Source organism: Alosa alosa, chromosome 23 (genome assembly GCF_017589495.1).
Source record: "Alosa alosa isolate M-15738 ecotype Scorff River chromosome 23, AALO_Geno_1.1, whole genome shotgun sequence".
NCBI classification, from domain to species: Eukaryota; Metazoa; Chordata; class Actinopteri; order Clupeiformes; family Clupeidae; genus Alosa; species Alosa alosa.
Window position 1 is genome coordinate 8,617,262 of NC_063211.1, and position 22,982 is coordinate 8,640,243.

Here is a 22,982-nt window from a genome sequence, read left to right on the forward strand (position 1 = left end):
CAGATGCTTGTCTAATGAACTAAGCATTTGCTCATCAATAATTTACGGTTTTTCCACCTGCTAACAAACAGGGGATTGAGAGGACATTGTAGCAATAAGGCCCGCCATTGAAATTAGCATCCTGTAAAGGTAAAGATTGTACACTGTATGTGTTTGTGACTACGCCAACACAGAGCAGTTAGATGATAATTAAGCCAACAGCACATAGTCCAGCGTGTTCACAGTGCATGGCTGCATCTGCACATTAGGCTGGATGAGGTAAATTGAATGTCCTCACATTTATGGGATGTATTGAACAAACAGATCAATGAGAGATAATCTTACTGCTTCCATTCCAAGTAATTTTAGTCAAAGGAATTGTTCTGGGGTTTCATTTAATTTTAAATCAAATTTGCCCATAAAATTCTTGAGCAGACCACCCTTTTCAAAGACTTCGTTTAAACTACAGTGATTTTAATGTAACTGTCATGATCAAATGTAGAGGAAAAAAGGTACCATTTAAATGCTAAATATGTTATTCATGCACTGTAACACTCAGTGTAGTGACTTATGTTAAAAAAGTCTACTGAGGAAATAAGAGTTTCCAGTTTAGTTTAAGAATGAATTTTCAAGCCTGTCTTCCTGTTCCCTACAGTTAATGTACTAATGTTGATGTACTAATGTTAATGTTAATCCTTAATTGCAAAAAATAAAAATAAAAATCTAAATAGTATTTTCTTAGCAATGCATCACAGTTTTTTTTTTTGCTGAAGAGGGACTATGTTCACTGTTGAGAGTGAACAGACCAATTGAGGATGTTGATATTCAAGAAAGAACACTCTAATTTTCCAATGAGGAGAATTTGCATTCACGGCTAGACTTAGTCCACTGTTTGTACTTTATTCTCAATTGTATGATAACAGAGAAAGGCAATGAATATAGATAGAGTATTTTGAATGATCTCTCCTGCAAAGATGAGACGTAAACTTTTTTCACACACAGTTACATCAGTATACACTGAAAAGAAACACATACTTTGTCAAAGAAAAGTTCTACAAAGTACCAACCAGATTAAGTTTGCACTATCTTAACTGCAGTAATCTCAATCATATAATGAAATTGTTATGATCTGCACACCCAGACATTCCCAAAAACCTTTTTGGCATAAGGTAGACTCTTTAAATATTACATTAGTCAGCCTTGCCAGGCAACTTCTTATTTTTCTGAATCATGCATTGAAATGGGTCAGTGTTCATCACCATGAGAATGATGAACTGAAACCTCCTTATCTGAGAAATCTACTGTGGCAAGTAACACAACTGTACAGATAAATGAAATCTGGAGATACAGTTCTGGATAGAACAGATAATAGTTTAGGGATCCAGCCCTGAACATGACATTCATGTTGTCAAAGTGCTGTTTAGATACTTACAATTTATGAGAAATTCACTCATAATCTTCTATAGTAAAACAGTCATACAGTATGTAGGCTAAGTATGAAAATGAAAGAGGTTGGCCAACTCAAAATCTGCGTATGGTGTCAAGATTCAAGCTATAACAATAGCTGAACATTTCTTCTATGATCCACAGATGTTGTTGCTACAGTATACCATGCAAACATATCCTAAGAGAGCACCACGTGTTTCAAGAGATTAGAATAGCAAGCAGTATTAGACTAGCATCTTCCTCTTGTTCATTATAGTATAGTGAACAGCAACATGGTCCCCCCATTAGTCAGAAAACATTATTCCTGTGTACAGGTTTTCTGAAAAGCTTAAGTATAGCTAACTTTAAAGCATGTTGATGTAGAGTAACTTTTTAACTCAAAGCATTTGCTATATGACCATAGATGAAATAGGGATTAATTAAAAAAGTAACAAAGGTGATGAACGTGGAAAGACTTGTGGCCAATTATCAAGACTTCAAAACAAGTCAGGGTTTGCCTTAAGCCTGCTTGATGGAATACCCCCCGGCATTGTACTGCACTGCACATGTATGTAACATAACATGTAGGTTTGGTGTGGCAAGTGAGCCTTTCTGGTGACAATAAACATCTGAATTCTGTAGGCTTATTACACGGCTCTTCAGAGTGCTGCAGAAAGTTCCATTAACATGACCGGCTCTTCATAACGTTCAGCGGTCCGATAATTCTGTATAATGACTGCTCCGCTTCGCATTGGGGTCCTGTTTGCCCTGAAGGGACTTATTTTCCAATAATGACCAGCGGACAATACATTATCCATCACCTAATGGGCACTACACGGGAGACCTCTGGGCCACTCACCAGGCCAAAGGAGTTGGATTAGATTATTGATGATTGGTTTGATTGATTTTTTTTCTTGCCGTGGTGGCAAACATTTCATGACTACAGTGTAGACACCAGAAAAAAATTGTTATCAGCGGAGACACTGTTAACTCCATAAGATACAGTTTTATTTGTTGAAAAGGCATCGCAATGAAGGCAATGGCTGTAAGCAAATCACAAGCTTGAATAGGACATTTAACTGAACATTTTCCCAGTCTGTTGTGGAACCTATAGTGTAGGCTATGGAAACTTGTTAAATTTCAAGGGCTTTTCCAAGAGGTTTTCCCAGGCCACTGCTATGAAATACATTTACTAATCTCTTTAACATAGTTGCTTCTGAGATAAAGCTCAAAGGCTTAACTCATGGTGGATATGCTGGAGAAGCTTTTTCTGAGCCTTGTCATCAAAGGTTAGACCCACTTGGAAAATCTCAGTTATGTGAGTTTCAAGAGCAGGCGTTAAGGGCAGGAGTTCTTTTCACTGTCGGAGCAGAGATACTCTATGACTCCCCTGAGCCTGGCCTACTGCGTGTTTACCATACATTTTAAAAATAGGATTTCTTTTCAAAGATTTCGGTCATCTCTGATATTATGGAAAAGTAAACATTCTTCTCGATATTTCAGGCAGAAGAAGGCCTGTCTTGCGTTTTTGGCCAATACTGTCTGGAGGTTTCTCTAGGTCCTACTGAGTCCATAGGGAGAGCCAATCAGTACAGTATAGTCAGTGATGTAAATGAGGTGTTGACAGCACCGTACTGTGTTGTGATGACAAGCAAGCCAAACAGCAGGCCAGCCAGCCATCCAGCCAACCCAGACCGTTTAGTTCCATGATATAAAAAGAGACAAACAATGGCCCAGTGTCTCCCAGTGCTGATGCCAAGACTGGGCTTTTCTGCATGTGTGCGGTCCAGATAAACTCAATCTGCCTCTCTCTCTTCTCTGGTTGTCTATCAAAACCCATGATTAGCTAGCAGGGATCTCTAAGCCAGTTAGCAGGGGTTTCATATAAAAAAATGGATTTGACCGTTTGTTTGCTTTTATTTTCTGGATGGGCTGTTTTGTTGAGTGGTGTGCAAGATTTCAAGGTGTGTATTGATTGATTGACAAGGTGTAATTGATTTCTGCCTTGGACTAAATGAAATGGTATAATTCACACGAGTGTTCTTAAAGTGTAGATACAAATAAGCTGAGGTACAGACACAAACCATTTGTGAAAAGATTTTAAAGAAAATCTGAGGCACTCGGGAAGGTTACGAGGGTTAAGCTGAGGAACAGAATGGCAGTGGTTTATCCCAGTCACCACCTGTCATTTTCACTGGATCATGGCAGACTTTGACAGTCATCCTGTCCAGGCAATTGTAATATTCAGCAGCAAGGAGTGTTGTGCAGTGGTAAAAAAAAAAAAAAGGCAGGAGTGAAAAAAGGTTCCATCTTTAATCACAATCAAGGATGGAAATTACGACCGGGGACTTGTTACCATCCTAGTTCCATCAGCAAATCCACTTGCTTCCCAACACTTTAAGAGATGTGCTAGCAACCAACGATTCTAGCAACAGACACCATTAGGCCCTAACAATGGGCTTTAGCCTCTATCTGTTAGCATGCCCATCTCGCAGTCCAAGGTACTGCAGGTTTGAGGGTTCAAGCCCAGGCTGGTTGTGCATGCTATTCTCCCTATTACAGTTAGTTTACAATCAAATTGGGTTTGAAGCTGTTATATATTATATAATAACATCTTGCATAGGATTCCTTTAGATCCAGACAGCTATGGCAGTCATCTTCCAATCTGTCAACTAATAAGCTGACTGCCTTGCCTTGCTTTTCACACTCCAATGCTAACTCCAATGTCAATTTGAATCAAATCCCTGTGGCTTGACCTACAACCTTTTATGACATGCAAAGCAGTAACCAGAGAGTATTCACCAGATCATAAACTCATCATCATAAACTCAGCATCACTCCTGTTTTAATCTGACACTCTGTCTGAATTTTATAATGGTTTGCAAGTGTAATGGGAGATGCAGTATAGGGAAAAAACAAACAAAAGACAAACCACTACCAAAAAAACTAGATGTACCGCATAGCGGTACAAAATATGACCGCCGCTCAGTCCTGTACATCCGTTCCGCGAAAATAAATCACACTTCAATTTGTCTCCATATTTTACTCCATCCCCCACTCTTGAAACTTTTGTGTATGCTTGTTTGGCATGCCTGAGTGTGTGTGTGCGGCTGCACAGAAAGTAGCCTACTGGTGCTGAAAAGGTGAATAGATTGTAGAATAGCCAAAGAAGATGTAGCATTGTTATAAAACCTTTAAAATCTCTAAACAATCACAAGTAGGGCAGTTCATCACAGTTCATCCATTGCAACTGGATTGATGAAAGGTCACTTACACCTGTAGGCTACATTGTATTTGGGAAAAGCAAAAGGTATCAGCATAATGTTTTTTTTTTATGTATTTATAAACAAAAACATCTCTGTCAGTTCCATGTCGTTTTCAACAGCTATCAAAAACAAAGGTCATTTTTGGATGGATGGATTTTTTGTGAATGTTTCTTCTTCTACATAAGATTTTAGTCATCTTTAGTTCATGTAATACTTTATTGTCAATGCACCAATTAAGTAACAGTAGTCTGAAACGTTATTGTTAATGCACAAATTAAGTAACAGTAGCCTAGTCTGAAACGAAATGCTGTTTTACATCTAACCAGTGGTGCAAATAACTGACATGTCCAAATGGGCCTTGATGAAATGCGTTAGCTAGACTGTTCATACACATTTTAACGGGCCAAAGTTGAAGAGCTTTTGTCCGTTATTGTTCGCAAATATAGGCTGATTCATGTTCCCTTGCATTGTTTAACTGAGGTCCATGGCTAGTCTGGCTTTCATCAGACCAAGCTCAATCTTTTAAGAAATCAAAAATAAATAGCGGGCAGATCAGGCTGGGTTCACCCAGCCTAGTCCATAGGCACCCGATATTGTTTAATTTTCGATTGAGATATACACGCTCTGGCTATTCTAAATGCAAAAATGCATCAGGGAGTTATGACAAAACGGTAACTAACAAACTAGATCCTAATAGAAAGCTGTTAGCTTCCCCTAAGCTACAGGTAGGATTATAAGGTAGGCCTATTTACAACATAAATTGTCAATAGGCTATGCTGGCTTACACAAATAAAATCTCCTTTGGAAACCAATGGTTTACGCCTTACAGTATCAAGCGGACTTAAACTGTCATATCGCATTAGCTTAAAAGTTGTAATAACATTCATGCAGCTCCATGAGTCAAGGAAAAGCGAATGAAGTAGCCACTTCTAAATGGGACCCACTACACAGTAGCTTAAGGTGTTTTGCTAAAGCAGCCATAATGAAATGAAGGTGTCATTGTTTGGATACTTCACACACATAACGTGCTTTTTAATTTCACAGACTACAACTACCAAGCTGTAATCAAAGCACATCGATTCCCCTCTCACACCCTGCACGCGACTTAAAACAAAATAAACAGGCGTCTCAGTCTCACGATGTATAGGCAAAACTGTATCAGACCGGTGTAACGTTGGTAAATCTTCCATTGCACAGAATGATTTTGTAGCACGTGCAATAAATGACAGTCGAAAAGATACAAACAGTGCTGCTATACATTTGCTTGGTATAACCGCATTTATAGTTTTCTACAAATGCAATCAATCAAATGCCTCCATCACTCAACCAACGCTAACGGTAACATTACCTAGGTCCTTATTGATATTACAAGATTAACGTATCTGCAGTAAAACCAAGCATGTCCGATAAACATCCTCAGATTTATTTCGCTTCAAGAAGAAATGGGAATTACACTTCATGTGAACATCGTCCTATCCTTATTAGATGTTCATGGTAAATTACAGTCCTTGTAGGAAGCGTCTATTGTTTTTTTCAACCCACTTTTAACTTCCAACAAAATTATTACTCACTGCAACGATCGCCATCTAGTGGACAAACGACTACTTCTCGCCAATACTGAAAATGCAGCCATGATGATGATGAATATTTATTTTGGCTTTCTTTTAATCCTACTGAATTTGTAATTATGTATCGGCCGTTCTAATACCGATAGTATGTGGGTGCCTGTGTGTGTGCATGTGTATATGTGTGCACCGCCATTTACAGGCCAATGAGTGTACAGTCACTAAATGTACACATAACCTAATTTTATTAGACCCCCCCATGGATGAAATTCTACGAAACTGGGCATACCCCCAGAGAATGCCAGGTCAATCATACACATAAAATTTGGTGCAGTTCTGAACATCTTAACTGAAGATAGGGGCGATTAAAGCAGAATAATATTGCATTTTCATTTTTTACCGGGGGGTGGGGGTGCAAATCACATGAGTGATTATGAGCCAGGTTGATGTGGGCCCTTGAGACCAACATACCATAAAAGATTCTTCATCCTCAGTGCCACGGTTCAGGTATTTATTTAGGAAAAACTGTTTTTTTTTTGGACGAAATTAAATTTTTCCGTAAAAGTCTAGTGGGGCTACATACCCACCAAATTTCATGTACCCCGGTGGTTCGGTGTCCCGGGTATCAATGACCAAAAATTCAGGGAGTAGATGACGGGAAAAATTCTTGAATTGTGTGCATGTGTGCGTGTACAAATTTATGTTTATGTGTGTGGGTGTGTGTGTGTGTGTGTGTATGTGCGTGCTTGTGTGTTTGCCTCATGTATGTGTGTTTGTGCATGTGCATGCATGCGTACATATGTCTACTGTGTGAGTATGTGTCATACGTTATGATTACTGTAAATGTATGTGTGTGTGTGTATCTGTTTATGCACATGTGTGCACATGGAATGGGCTAACATGACCCTGAGGCAAACATACGGAAAAATTGGTCATCCTAGGCCCTACAGTTCTCAAGATATTCACAGAGAACTGTGTCTGCCCCTACCCTCCTTTCGGGATGTCCAGTCCAGCTGGGCTACAGATCAAAACGAAGAATGACGGTTCCATGCTATCCATGTGGGGTACATGCCCACCAAGTTTTGTGTACCCGGTCTTTCAGTGTCCCGAATCCTTGTTGGTGTACGCCACTAAATGTACACATAAATTATTTTATTGTAAGGCCCCCATGAACGAAAGTACACAAAACTTGGCATGCATTCGGAGGGTGTCATAATGATCCTACACTTTTAATTTCGTGCAGTTTTGACCTTGTCAGCCAGAGATATTGTGATGAAAACACCTAATTTTTTGCTTTTAATTTTTAACTAGGTGGCGCTATACATGAAATAAGTGGTAATGGGATGGGTTGACATGCCCCCTTAAGACCAACATACATAAAAAAGGTGGACCTCCTAGGCCCTACGGTTCTCGAGATATTCACAGAAAACTGTCTCCGGCCACCTACAGGCCAGTTGGTGTATAGTAACATAAATTAATTTATTGTGTGGCCCCCATGAACGGAATTCCACAAAACTTGGCGTGCATACAGAGGGTGTCATAATGATCCTACACTTCCAATTTCGTGCAGTTTTGACTATGTTAGGTCACAGATACCTTCAATTACAACACCTCATTTTTACTTTTTGTGTTTAACTAGGTGGCGCTATACATGAAATGAGTGGTTATGGAATGGGTTGACATGGCCCCTTGAGATCAACATACAAAAAAAAGGTGGTCCTCCTAAACCTTACGGTTTTCGAGATATTCACAGAAAACTGTGTCTGCCCTACCCTCCTTTCGGGGGGTCCAGTCCAGCGGGGGCTACAGATCAAAACGAAAACGATGGTTCCATGCTATCCATATGGGGTTACATGCCCACCAAGTTTCGTGTACCCCGGTCTTTCAGTGTCCCGGGAATCATTGACGGAAATTTGGGCATGCGAAAAAAAAAAAAAAAAAAAAAAAAAAAAATCTGACTAAACCTATATGACCGCCGGCTTAAAGGGCGGGCGGTCATAATAATGATTGATTCAAAACACTTCAGTGCATGTCTATGTTTCCATCGACATCTTTCCGTATATAAAAGGTTGCTTTGGATTGAGAGCAATTAATTTTATGCACAGACTCTGTTTTGAGTGACAATTAATTGGAGGCCCACTTAAAAAGACATGCCTATTGACAACAGCCACTAAATGTGCAACTGAATCACATCTGTAATTAAAACTGCATAATGAAGAGACGTGACAGTTTCATGCCATTGATGCACTCCCAGTGCCTTGATGGGCAATCAAAAAAACAGTGCAGAATATCCTCCCCTTCTTCATACAGTAGATGATGTGTCTGTGACATGGTGTCAAAAACCATATGCTGAATATGCAGCACGTAGCCCTTACAGCCACAGGGCATATTTATATATTTTAAACCGTACCAGCTACCCATGTTTACATTCAGAGTGGGATCTAATAATGCAGGAAGAATGCCTGATGTGCTTTCGACAGCTGTGTGCCTGTTGCATAGATGTACTTCTGCATCTGAATGAAATCAGCCTCTCTGCTGTCAACGCTGAAGGTCAAATGTGTGAATCAGTGATACCAGCTTCACCTCCTAACGGCCCTTTAGTCTCTTATCTGAATTTTGGAGGGATTCAAGCAACAATCATTTATTCCTTTGTTCCTAACTAATGAGAGAAAAAAATAATTTCATGAGAGACAGGCTCTTTCATGTCCATTTAATAATCCCAGCTAATCTTGATAAACAACATTATTCCCTAAGTCAGGTCAGACGCTACTGCCATCGTGATGCCAACTGTGGTCTTCCATTGATCTAACAGTGATCAAAAAGCATGGAGTGATGGCAAAAAAACACCCCTGTGCAAAACTGACCGTCTCTCCTGTTGAGTTTGGCAAAGCCCGGCCCATGACTGCTGGACAACTGAGACGAGCTTCTGAAGGCAGTCGGAGGGAGGAGAGACACCAGCGATCCATCACAGTTCTCTGTCAACAAACAGGAAGGGGGGGGGGTTGGGGAAAAAAGTTAGCAAACCAAGGACATTTGTCAAAGGACTCTGAGTCATGACCATGAGACAGATCAACCTAGCACTGAGCAGAATCTGAACTTTTTTTAAGAGGGGAAGGATAAAGCAAGTGATGTGATACGTTATCAGTTGCAGTGCTATGTGAGCAGGAGGCTGGCGAGGAATTAATTTTAATTGGAGATTAAGGGAGAGCATTGCATGATCAGATAAACATGTGACTCTATGCCAAGTGAACTTGTCAATGCTGCACTGGGAGAGAGAGGGAAGATTGAGAGTTCATTAGAAGCCGGGAACTGGGTGAATTTATGCCATTATCAGTCAGACATGACACATGCACACTTAAATTAAGTTCAACAGGCTCTCCAAAGCAGTTAGGGGCTCCAGGAGGCAGTGATTGGCACGCTGCTAAAAACAGCATTGTGGCAAGTCTGACTGCACTGAGCAATGGACTGTAAAAGTGCCAAACACCTGTCGTAGGCAGCATCCTCAGTCGGAGATTCTCCTGACACGGCGTGCCTTTAGGATACAGTGGACTGGTGCCTGGCAGGCATCATCTGCGCACGGCAGAATCTTCTACCACACATAAAAATCCTGGGCAACATGAATATTTACAGCTTAGAATGCCACACTAAGATAAGCACCTGAACTATTTGCATAAATGGTAAAAAACAAGGCTATTTTATACTAAGAGTACTTTTTGGAGTTTGTATTTTATGATTTGGGGAGAAGCTGAAGATATGTATACTGTGCTGGCCAGAAAAAGCTGCATCTCTGTTACTCTAAACTTAAAGTATGCAGAAGTTGTTTCCATGAAAAAATCCCTTCATGACCTAAAAGTGTAATTCCAGCGAAAATTTACACAAGGGTGTTTTTCTGCATTAAAACACATAAAATAAGTCGTGGAGACAGTATTTTTCGTTGATCAATGGACTGTTAATCTCATAGAAGACTGAGATTTCACACAGAGCATGATGTCTATTGCCGGAAGGTAATGCCTTATACGGATTTTCATTCGAGAGGAGCTGGTAGGGGAAGTGTTCTTTTAGTCTTCTGTTATAAACTCCGGGTTTGCTAACTTCGTTGTTGGTGTTTCGTGTTATGTGTAGCCTAGGGACCCTGAGCAAGCTACTGACGAGGTTTGATACTGTTTTGAACAATATTACTGGTTAAAATGCTATTTGGGAAGCATTTCGCTCATGGCCCTTAGCTATTCTATACTGTTTGCAATTTGGGGCTATAGCGTATACCAGAGCAAGCTCTGTAGTGGTTGATCAACGAAAAATACTGTCTCCATGGCTTATTTGATGTGTTTTAAGGCCGATTTTTGCTGGCATTACACTTTGAAATGGCATACCTTCACACCTTTTTCCTCACTTCAGGGACTCGAATCTGTCTGTCCCGGCCCCCTCTCCCACGCTGTTCACCTGCTATTGGCAGCTGCAGCTGATCCATTGTCTGTAGCTTGTCTGCCCTTACCACACTAATGGATTGATGTCTGAATTGGCCTAGCTGGGCTTTGATTGGTTGAAATGTAAAACCTAAGGCCATGACATTGACTGCTTATTTGGTCTTGGAAAACATAATAACAAACATCATATGGGCATGGTGACAAGGTTTAAAACTATTTTCCACCAGAGGGTGTCTTTTAAAGGGCAGGGCTTGTCAGAAGGCCTAATTAACCTGGAGATCTTTAAAAATAGTAACAAACATAGTGAAAGAAAACTCCATCGTTACTGCAGATGATGAAAAATAATCTGAACATAATAGGACACCACTGCAATAAAACCAGATTTACTTCTCATCGCTCACACAGAAGGAACATTTATTTGCTCTTTTGAAAGCATTAAGCATTGTTCAATGCATCTACCAATCGTATTACAGATAAAGGAGTAATTTACAGTTACTCGGGCATGAGAGACATACATGTACAGAGATTTTATTTGTAGCAGTGAAAACAGCTATAATTCAAGCAAAAAAGTAAGACTTTTCCCTTGCTAAGAGGGATGATGAGTCTTCTTGCCTGAATGTCTTTGGGGATATTCTCATTGTTTACATGGCAAACAATACACATAAGATTGGTTAGTATAGTATAATATTGAGCCAACATTAATTAGCCCTACTGTAAATATTTGACAATTACCTGGCACATAACAAAGTATATAAATACACTAATTGTTAGCACAAACTTATCTGTCAAAACAGTAACTCAATATGCAACATGAAAGGATGCTGGAAGTACAAATTTCTAAGTGTTAAACATGGATGTAAAAACACACACACACACATTCTCTGTCTTTCTCTGTTCATCTAGTCAGTTTTGACAATATGTTGTGTGAGAATATGTGTAAGGACAGATGTCTCAAACAAGGTCATGAATAATTTGCAAATGCAAAACACAATATTATAATACCATCATGTCACTTAATGCAACCTCATGTAAAATACCACCATCCAGACAGGAACTCTGCTTCATGCCACCATGTTTTATTCATTTGATAGTTGAATACACTTTGTAGCATCAATCTCATTCCTTTGGTGGGCCCACAGTGACAATCCCAATTTGTATAATTGGCTTCAAACGATCCATAGCCATTTTAAATCATTAATTAGTCAAAAGCACAAATTGAATGACAATGAAAGTTGAAAGAATATCATCATTACCGGGAAGTCAGGACAGTGTGAAAGCATGACATCAAACAGACGTGAGTCCTACAGATGCGACAACCCTTTTTAGCAGTCATTTGAAGTGTTCAGCCTGATCCAAAATTGAAAATAAACAAAAGAGATCACACTTCCACTCCTAAATAGGTTGCACTCCCTCTTTGGGGGGCCATTGTAGGAAGGGATGGGTTTAAAAAAATAAAAAAACAGGCATCATTCTGAGACTCCTAACTGTGGCTTTGTCTCCTCATGTGTGTAGAGTAGTGCAGATCCCACAACAATCATAACAACATTTCATCACAAGATGCCGCTTAAAATAAAATCCCAAATCCTCTATCTGGCTTTTTTTTTACTTTCTAAGAAAAAAAGACTCTTCATGGTTGATGAAAGCTAAAAGGTCCCTGGGGTTCTTTTTTCTGTAGGCAACGAAAGAGGGGGAAAAAATGTGAGGCTTACATTTATGAAATACTGGAATTCAGTGAAGCATCAAAAGGGTTCAACAAAAAGAGCATGATCAGAGGGTCCATTCCATTCTCACAGACCTCCACAGTTCCATATTTCTAAAACGGATAGTTCCAGTCCTAGATTATGATTGGCTGAATCACGTTCGATGCCATTGTAAAATCCAGCACAAATATACACCTTGACCACATTTCATTCTATATTACTGCACTGCGCTACCATAGATACAAAAGTTAAAGTAGCTGCGTCTCAATGTTGCTTGGCAACCATTCAAATAGATGAAATATATTTATTGCCGGGAGAATGATTATCTATGAATAAATCGTTACATTTCTCGTTACTGTGCCTTTATTTTGTTATTTTATTAAATCTTGCCAGATTATGTGTTGTAACTTTCTTGCAGACACTAACAGTGTTGTCTTCCCTAACAATGCCCCTTAGCTGTTCTAAAATCAGTGTAACCTACGTCCTCTCGGGGCTTTTTGCTTAAATCCCTGCCTCAACATTTCATCATCATATTTCTTCCTACCGAAATCTGTGGTTGGAAGTGTTTAGCCATGTTTTGACATTAAATGCCTCCTCTGATTCCCAGCCCCCATGGAATCAGATCTAATCAGTATTGTTAGGAGAGTTTGGAACACCAGGCAGAGCGTTTGGCTCATTCACTCAGTTTTCAGTCTGTTTGCTGGGATCACAGACAAGCTTAAGTCCAAGTGACAGAGCCACAGAGTGAATACTAATGAGCAGGGGTATTGATGCTATACCCCCCACCAAACTCATAACATTGTCTTTTTTCCTCCCCAGCAGCCCCCGAAACAGATCAGCAGCGGTAAAATGTGGCAAAATCTCAAATAAGACCAAGAACTGCCAGAGACCAAGTGTGCACTGTTTTTTTCCCCCCTTCTCCATCCCAGCAAGAGCTTTGCACTGAACAGCGTCGGACATTTGCACTGTGCGCCTGCATTGACAGACTTGCTCTCTGACTGAATGCGCTAATGTGGCAGGAGCTGGGCACTTTCCTGCCTTAATTAGGCCCATTCGCCTGGCAGGGGATTAACGGGCCAGACTGGCGAAACAGATCGCGACTTGGCCGAGGCACAGCGTTTAACATTTGAACTGAAGTGCAGGATGTGGAATGACTTCTGGTGAGTGAAGAAGTCCCTCTGATCTCTTTGGGAAGTCCTAATTTCGTCAGCAGAAAAAAAAAGTGTGCAGCTGCACCACCATCTGAACCTCTTAACCTGACGTCCTTTCTTTCAATGGCACTTTTTTTTCTCTGAAAATAAGACGGGCAACAAACACAGTTGAGTGAGCAAGAGCAAGAGCACCATCCTGCCTCCACTAGATTACACCTTGCCATGGCCACCCTTAGCCAGGAAGACAAAGAGCAGAATCTATAAAGAGACGTGTATAAAGAGTTTTGTACCCTTAAGTTAGGCACCAGCAACATCATTATTTGAGCCACGGGGGTGGTGGTGGTGGTGTTGGGGGGGGGGGGGGGGGGGACTTTCAAGTTGCACGAGTTTTGTTAAGCAATAAGCCCTGAGAAGTCGTTCTATATCGTGAATATAGCACACTGACTGAGCTGAGGGCTGTTGTTGGGCACAAAGTGAGCGAACGAAGCTGAGTGCCGTTAAACAACCCTCAGCTGTGCTATATGGAGAATTATATACTGTGATGACTGACAAGGGAATGTAATGGGCTATGTGCTACCCACAAGTTAAAGTCAGGAAAGATCCATTTGGCAGTCTACATAACATGGAAGTAGAGTTTCAATATAACATTGAAATACTATAAATTCAGTTTAAACCAAAAACCAAAACATTTTACAAAAACAACATTTTAATGTTTACCCTTCTTTCCATGCTTTCGTCCATGTTGTTTCTGCAAGGCTGCGAGTTCTTATTAATGCAGTGTCCCCACTATCTCGTACTGCCACACGACAGTTGCTATTTCCCATGCTATTCCACCAGTCATAATTAATCAGCTAATCTGTGTGTGCGTGCAAGCACGAGCAATCATCCATCTGAAATTAAACTTGCTATCTTGCCTAGACTAATATTTGCCAGCTTGACTAATGGAAGAATTTGTCAGATAAATAAAGTAAAGGACAACAACTAAATAAGACATACTGCTGGTTTTAATAAAGAGTGTGTCCAGGGGCATGTTTAGTAAAGCTAAGGTGTCATATGGCTATATAGCAAAGCAGTTGATGTAGGCTGCATTGCTTCTAAATACATGGGCGGATTATGAACTTTCGGGCCCCTGGGCCCAGATGTATTAAGGGCCCCCCACTTATTGTCGTATATGTGGGAGGGGGGGGTTGGGGGTCCTCCTCCAGAACATTTTTAATTAGTTTGATGTGATTTCCTGTATTCTGGTGCATTTTGGGGATGGCCAATACTAAATTCAATCAGATTCATAGCCTACATCCTGATTTGTTGATATTGAGGCAATGATTCCATGCAAAGGCTTGGGCTTCAGGGCCCCCTGACCCCTTGGGCCCCTGGGCCTGGGCCCGGTAGGCCCGTACAGTAATCCATCCCTGTCTAAATAGACACATGCTTGTAGTCAATTATAAAATAAGCTTCAATAGACAGCACTGACAATGTTACCGTGGACATTTTCAAATTCTTTGAAGGGTCTGTCCTCAGTGAAGCGGTCTGAATTTCATAGTGTTCCTGGCACACGTGCTGTAGCCTACTGTGTGCCATGTCTTGACTGTCCAGATGGGACAGCAGCTGCTATCGAAATTTGCACGGTCGCGAGAGCAGAACACAAGTTCTATTACGGTAGGAATAGGTGAATATAGGTGAGTATTTCCCACCTATCTGTGTGGAGCTGAGAAGATGGTGTTTGTCAGCAGTCAGACACCTTAAATGTGGCCTACTCCTGAGATATTCCTCCCATACAATTCCCTCTACATTAGAGGTGATTCAAGGTAAATCAAAATGATCCATCATTTGAAATGTATGGCATACAATGTGATGCTATTTTAGATGGATGCCTTTTCAGAATGAGCAGTTTTAGCTGTCTTGTCTAGGTAGGTGTGTGTGTTTTTTTTTTTTAAGTTAAGAAAAGCTTTTTCTTAAGAAAATACAGGACATCCCAGTAGTGCCAACATTTTCGCACATAATTGCAGCAGGATGAAATCGAATTCTGGCAGTTTCCCCTCTCCCATAAAAAGCCAATCTAATAGTGCCATGCACGCTTAATTTGCTGCTTATTGTGCTAATTTGTGTGAAACTAGTGAGGTGGTTTTTTATTGGAATTATAAAGAGATCCAAGTTTAGAGTGCTGGAATGAGTTGAAACCGAGAGCATATTCCCACGTGTTTTCAGCTTAGGTTGGGACTATCTTATCAGAGCGAGACACACAGTAGATGTTCAGTATAGCACCTGTTCCTACGCCTCTATAACAGGCCTTGTGTGCCCTTCTAGTAAGTGCCCATTTGCCAAGACATTACAAAAGTAAATTAGTCATGGTTCTTTGCATTAACTTGTTACTAGAGGGCAAACTTGAAGGAGAATTATGGGCCGTAGGGTTCAGTTTGAGGGACAATACTAGTTCTCTGCATAATTACATGCCAACGCAATCTCAAATGTCTGGAGTACATGCCTTGTAATGCAGTGTATAGGAAAGAGAGTTGGCAGTATTATACATCAACACCACAGTGTTGCTGACATACTAGATTAACAGACTGTCCATCAGCCATGCTAGAATGGAATCTGGCAGTATTGGGACATTAATTGCACTCTCAGTTCAGATTTCATGTATATACTGCTATTTGTTCATTACACAGAACTTAGTTCAATCCAGACAGTAGATATATCTTGCTAGTTGAGTTGGATAGAATTATCAAAAAGTGGAAGACAGAGAGTAAAATATCAAATCCAAGCACAAATCATATACTAGCAATCCACCGCCATCGTTTTCACCGCATCTCTCTCTAATACACACACACACACACACACAGACACACACACACACACAACACACAGACAACCACAGACACACAACACACACACACACACACACACACACACACACAGACAACCAGACACACAACACACACACACACACACACATACAGACAACCACAGACACACAACACACAGACACACACACACACAGACACACACAGCACGGCTAGTTGAATCATGAAAAAATTATGCCCATGCACTACTCTAACTAGGTCATGTTGACACTTCAAACCAACAAATTTTCAGGGCTATATGGTCATGTCGCCACCCTAAAATATACAGTTGTCCAGACCTCTCCATTTTCTTTGATTTCTGTCTATTTCCTGCAGTGAAAAACACCTGAAGAAGTAACGGCTGACATAGATCTAAATGAATACTGTCAATCAAGTCACCTTCACGTTTTTAGGCTGGGCTAGCCACTGCCTAATGTTTTACTGATGGAAGACTTGGCCAGCACAAGCCAGCACAAGCTCTCCTCTTACTATGTATTATTCATCAGTGACTCAAAAGATCATAAGCTTAAATATGGGCCGCTGCCTGAACTTTCCATCCTAAAATTAGGCTGACTTCACATTTGTTGAGAACTGTTTTGTGGACACACGTCACGCATCTGGCTAAACATACATTTAACATTTAAACCAATATACATATAGTACATATACAAGTGCAAGCCATATATTATGGTTTACAAAAAATGAACAACCATCAATTAATGAAAACCTACAACGTATTTAATTTGGAGAACCATATGAATGGTATAGCTGAAAGATAAATAGAGTGATTTTCTTTGACAGGAATCAATAGCCTCAGTAGTTAAAAAATCCCATATTTGGATCTCTTTGATCTGATGTTGTGGGAGTAAACGTATGGGGAAGTGAGAAGATGTGCATTTAAAGAGAACAAGGACTGCATCTGGTAAGTGTGTAGTCCATCTGCGTTTCACAAGACCTCAGAATTCTAAACATGAACCGGTGTCATGTCCATATGAACCCTGCAACACTTTCAAAGAAAAAGCCCACTTAATTCAATACAACACTGCTTGACCACCGGTCAAGGTTCATCGGACCGCGACCAGAAAGTTGCATATTCGTTTTTTTCCACAGAGAAGCACTAGGGGGAGACGAAGCACCCACCAAATGACCCAAAAAGTGCTGTAGAACCATCAGAACGACTCTCAACCTGCATAATTAAGTAATTTTTGCTAAAATAATTCTCTCAACCTGCATAATTAAGTCATTTTTGCTAAAATTGTTGCATAGGGCAAAATGGTATTTTATTTTCAAGGGCTTGTGAGATCTGGGCTTATTACCTTACAGTAAAATTAATTATTAGTCTACTACACGTCCCCCCTGCACACCTGAAAATTGGTCAGAGCCGTGCCACTGGACACTGGAGGAGGGGCCGCACATGTAGCCTATTCCCCTTAATTATTGCAAATACTTGGTTGTAACTTCCATACAGCTTTTGTGAGTGCTTTTTTAATATTTGGGAAAATGCAAGTACTAAGTGCTAAGGGGCTGCAAGGGCACAGAAAATGAACTTAAGAAACAATCAGGGTTGGGTAAGAATACTTTGAAATGTAATCCATTACTGACTACAGATTACATGGCAATTATTTTATTCAGTAACGTAATCGGATAATTGGATTACCCAAAACATGTAACTTATTCTGATTACTTTAGGATTACTTTTTACAGAACTTGCACACAACATACACATTCTTATTTCCCACTGTCTTTAATTCAAAGTTGTGGCGATATTTCCAAGAACTGAATGCATTTTTCCCAACTGGAACGGGTCTATCGGTCGACGGCTTCTCCATCTTGGGTTTTGATTTGAACCTTTTTCTCATCAAGAAACTACACAGGCAATTGGATGATAATGACATTTATGTAAGGGATAATGTATAGAACGCCGGTCATTATTATGAAAATAAGTCCCGACAGGGTGAACCGGACCCCGACGCGCAGGGACTTATTTTTCCAATAATGACCGGCGTTGATACATTATCCCGCTTATTACACGGCTACTTGCCAAAACGAAACAATAAACTCCCCACGATGTGACTCTTTAGCCTACATATCCTAGGCTATAGCCTATTTGTTACCATTTCATTGTGGCTTTTGGTGACAGCACACGCTGAACTTGAATCAAACATTCTTTAGAACACAGCTGATCAACCGTCTGCTTTAACTTTTGAATGATGTTCCAGTCCTTGCACAGTAATATGAAAGACGTAAATTAGAAGCACAAAGCCCATTTTCCTTGACAGCGGTCCTATTATAATTATCAACAGTCTGTTATTGAGAATTAGCAGACCACCGAATGCTGGAAAGGCCCATTCAAGTGAATGGAACATTCTGCAGCACTCTGAACAGCCGTGTAATAAAGACGAATGAATTAGCTGCTTTTAAAATTAAAACATAAACTTGGCTATCATAAAAAAGTTGCATTGTTTGCATGATAACATGTAATCAAGTAATCCCCAACAATGTAACTATAATCTGATACACATTTTCTTTTTTGTAATCTGGGTTGATTATAGATACTTGATTTTTGTAATCTGATTACGTAATACAGATTACACGTAATCCATTACTACCCAACCCTGGAAACAATAAAATTAAGCTCACGATATTCAGAACGGCCCAAAACGTTAATGACCAACCGGGAATCCTCCCGAAGCTCCCGATTAGCCACTCCGGGCCTGTGTAACTAGTGACTAGCATTGTGAATACGTGTTGCACAATCCTTGCGCACAGTCGCAGTTCTATCTACCATTTTGTTGCAGCTGTCATCAGGTGAAATTAAATCCAAAATGTTCCCACACACCAGACTTGGGGTAAATGTAAACATGTAATCAGGTATACCGTAAGTTTGAGATGGGATGACAAATTCTTATGAAGGGGAATCCTATCATGGATGAGACACAATGTGGTACATCCCTATTTTGCAGACTGGATTACCTTTTTTTTTTTGCAGTACTGCTGCTTCGGGTCTACTAGCTTCTTTTACAGATGCTTCTACTAATGTGGCTCCATCAGTCACATAGAAGAGTACGAACATTGATGAGGAGTACTAGTTTAGTGAAAGATTTGACTCGTGGTCCAATATCTTCTCCAAGTAACAGATGAGCAAGGCCTAGCTGAATGGGGTCATATGATAGATGTGTCTAGTGGGTGCTACAAAATGTTGAAAAATTAAAAACCATTGTTCTTAGAGAAAACTGCAGTCAATAGCACTGTGATTTGGCATTCACAGACACTGCTGAGTCAAGAAAACTTTTCAGCTTCACTGATTCAACACCTTGCCACACCATCGCTTTAGAGAGACTTTTTTGGGAGAAATTAATATTAGCTGACATTTGACTTGAAATTTACATAGACAGTGGCAAACAATCTGGCCAACTTTTCTCAAAGTAAAGAATCTCACTTCCTCTAAAAATGTGCTATATCTGCTCTTTGTCTTTCATGCAACCTTACAAACTATGCTTTAATTCACCTTCATCCAGCAAACTTTCTACTTTCATAAAGCAAAGCAGTTCTGATAGATAGATAGATAGATAGATAGATAGATAGATAGAAAGATAGATAGCTACTTTATTGATCCCCAGGAGAAATTCAAGGTCTCAGCAGCATACATACAGCACAAACACATTCTTTAACATCAGAAAGAGTAATTAAAGTATATAATATAAAAACACACACAGATAATGGATCCAACACTTGTTCATTGCCCTGGGATTAAAGCACTAATTCAAAGATTGGGTAGTGCAGGTAGGGGTTAGGTCTACTGCAGTTGTTAGCTTGTCTCCACTGCTCTGCCACTAGTAGCCTTGCCAGCAAACTACATGTAGCTTTGGGATGCACTGTCCGATCTACTTACGGTAGTGCTGCACAGGAGAAGCACTGAAAAGTTCTCCAAAAATTGAGTTTGTTTCTCATGACCAGTCACTGTTTCTCACCTCATTACAATTCTGCAGTCAGGCAGGCATGCAGGCACCGTTAATGTGGCGAAATGACAGGCATAAACCACAGAAGAGTGAGTCCGTGAAACTGTCAAAGTTTGTGAACACACACACACACACACACAGAGCAAGAGAGAGAGAGAGAGGGAGAGTGAGAGAGATAGCGAGCGTGACAGAGAGAGAGAGAGAGAGAGAGAGCGTGACAGAGAGAGAGAGAGAGAGAGGGAGAGTGAGAGAGATAGCGAGCGTGACAGAGAGAGAGAGAGAGAGAGAGCAGAGGAGTTTAGTCTACCCTCCCCTGACCTGCTTTGCCACTGGGGTCTCTCCCCATACCTGACCTCCCCTCTGGGGAGGCGGTGGAGAGTGAAATGCAATAGTGGAGCTGAATGCCATGCTGCCTCTGCGACCCTTGCTGTGACCACAGGGAGAGATGCTCAGTGTCTGTCTTCAGACTCAGCCCATTTTCTCCTCACTCTTGTTTAATGCCTGCCCCATGGTGTGTGTGTGTGTGTGTGTGTGTGTGTGTGTGTGTGTGTGTGTGTGTGTGTGTGTGTGTGTGTGTGTGTGTGAGAGAGAGAGAGAGAGAGAGAGAGAGAGAGAGAAGAACAGCCCAGCTCGGTAAGGGGTTACAAAGACCATTAAGCATTTCGCTGTATGCCTGGGTCTGAAAAACATAAGATGTTCGCAAGAGGGACTTTACGAACTTCGTAGACGGTGTTTTCAGGAAACTGGGCCCCTGATCTATATCTGATGAGGTGTTTCATCATATTGACTGGTCAGAAAGGCTAGTCATTTTATGGCTATGGATTTAGTGAAATGTTGACTAAAATCACCACCTAAACAAAAGAATTTACAGTACCTTAAAAGTCATATTCAACATTAATATGTATTTCACACACACACCAAAACCTGTTCAATAAGTGGGACTACTTACAGTCATTGATTTTAATCTGCCATATGTTCACATGCTGGCCTGAAGCCACTTCTGTTGTACTGTATGACTTTGTAAAGGCATGAAGGCACAAGGCGAAGCAGAATTTTCTCTACACGAGTTGGCCTAATGAATGCAAAATTATGCAGTTCAATTATGTCCAAAGTATGATACCATCAACAAGTTACCAAGTGCTTTTGGCCAGTTCAGTGACAGACGACAAAAGTAAATTGAGAGCTCTGCTGGCTTAATTAGGAACTTCATTCTGCCAAGACACTGACTTGTTAATCTGGTAGCGAGATGGAAAGGTTTTAGACTAACACTATCGAGTGGCAGTGAGATGTCTCACCAGTGGCATCAGGTGAGTAAGAAAAAAAAATCCATAATTACCAGTAAAAATTCAGTTAACCATAACTGATTACTTAGGCGAATACAACTATATTACACTTCTTTTAACCAGCATATAGCATGACAGATCAGTCAAAACTAGCTCACAATAAATCACTCACTTTAGTTCAAGGTTATACAGATCATGCATAAGGAAACCATATTTACATGCAAAAAAACAATCACTTCTTTTGTCATTGTGTTACTAAAAACAGTCAACTACAGTCAGTAAGCAGACAATAAATATTGACAGGCTCCAGTGCTGTGGCCTTAGCTTGAGAAGTAGACTTTCAATTACAAGTAGTTATTTCAGATGTTTGGGAACTGGGGCTCTGCCACTGCTGTAGGTAGCAGTCAACCGTGCTCCCATTTTCCCTGGGCAGTGGACCATTAATTCTCGGTTTCAAATGAGTACTGCCAACGAGATTTAATCAGAAAAGGTTGATAATTTAACACCAGAGGACACATTAATATATATGACGCTGCCCATCATGCTGTCTCCCCTCTGTGTGGTAGTTATGAAAATATTTTCTCAGTGGCCCACAGTAGATAATATGAATGGAGTATCAAGCACCGGTGATGAATTCTTGTCCCAATAACACCTATCTTTTGGTGACAGGTTCCACAAGACGAATGAGTCCATTTTTGGGGCGCTGAAGTCTTTTGAAGTGCTTGGCCTTGAGCACACACTCCGTGCGGTCTGAGCCACTGACAGGTGCAGTGTAATTTTCTGTTAATTTGCCGCTTAAATACTGCACTCTGGATTAATAAATCTAGATCCATGACGGCCAGCTTGAAGTTCAGAGAGCAAAAGAAGAGGAAGAAAATAAAAATCACCTGTGATACCTTTTTTGTAACCTTGACTCAGTAAGACTCTGATTCAAGGCTTGACTTCCCCAGTACACATTTTCATAAATGACAGTAAAGAAGATATATGAAGGCAATTTATTACCCTCTTTCCTCTGTCCCTTATCCAGGCTCTTTGAGATGCCACCCTATCGTGAATCATAATGTCCAGTCAGTTTTTCAGACAAACACACACACACACACACACACACACACACACACCAAGACATCTACACACACACATAATGCACACACAGAGACGCACACGTACTGCATTCACATCGAAATTGATTTTATGCAGTGGTTTACTTTCTCCACCATACAAACATCCAGCTCGAAAGGAGCCGGTGATAAATTCTGACAGGCTGAGGTTGCTACAAAGAACCAAGCACCTCTGCTATATATTTACACTCACGTTTCATCACACCGTGGGATTTCAAACACAAACCTAACCTCACTGTCTTCATCAGTGAATTATGAAGTATATTTAGTAT

At 40.5% G+C, this 22,982-nt stretch overlaps 1 protein-coding gene across 1 annotated transcript in view; it reads right to left on the minus strand.

The window, feature by feature from the left end:
* Window positions 1–22,982, minus strand: part of cntnap3 (contactin associated protein family member 3) — a 103,493-nt gene that overhangs the window by 75,356 nt on the left and 5,155 nt on the right. The window contains 1 exon segment of the mRNA XM_048234638.1: window positions 9,100–9,210. Within this exon segment, the coding sequence (XP_048090595.1) occupies window positions 9,100–9,210 (111 nt within the window).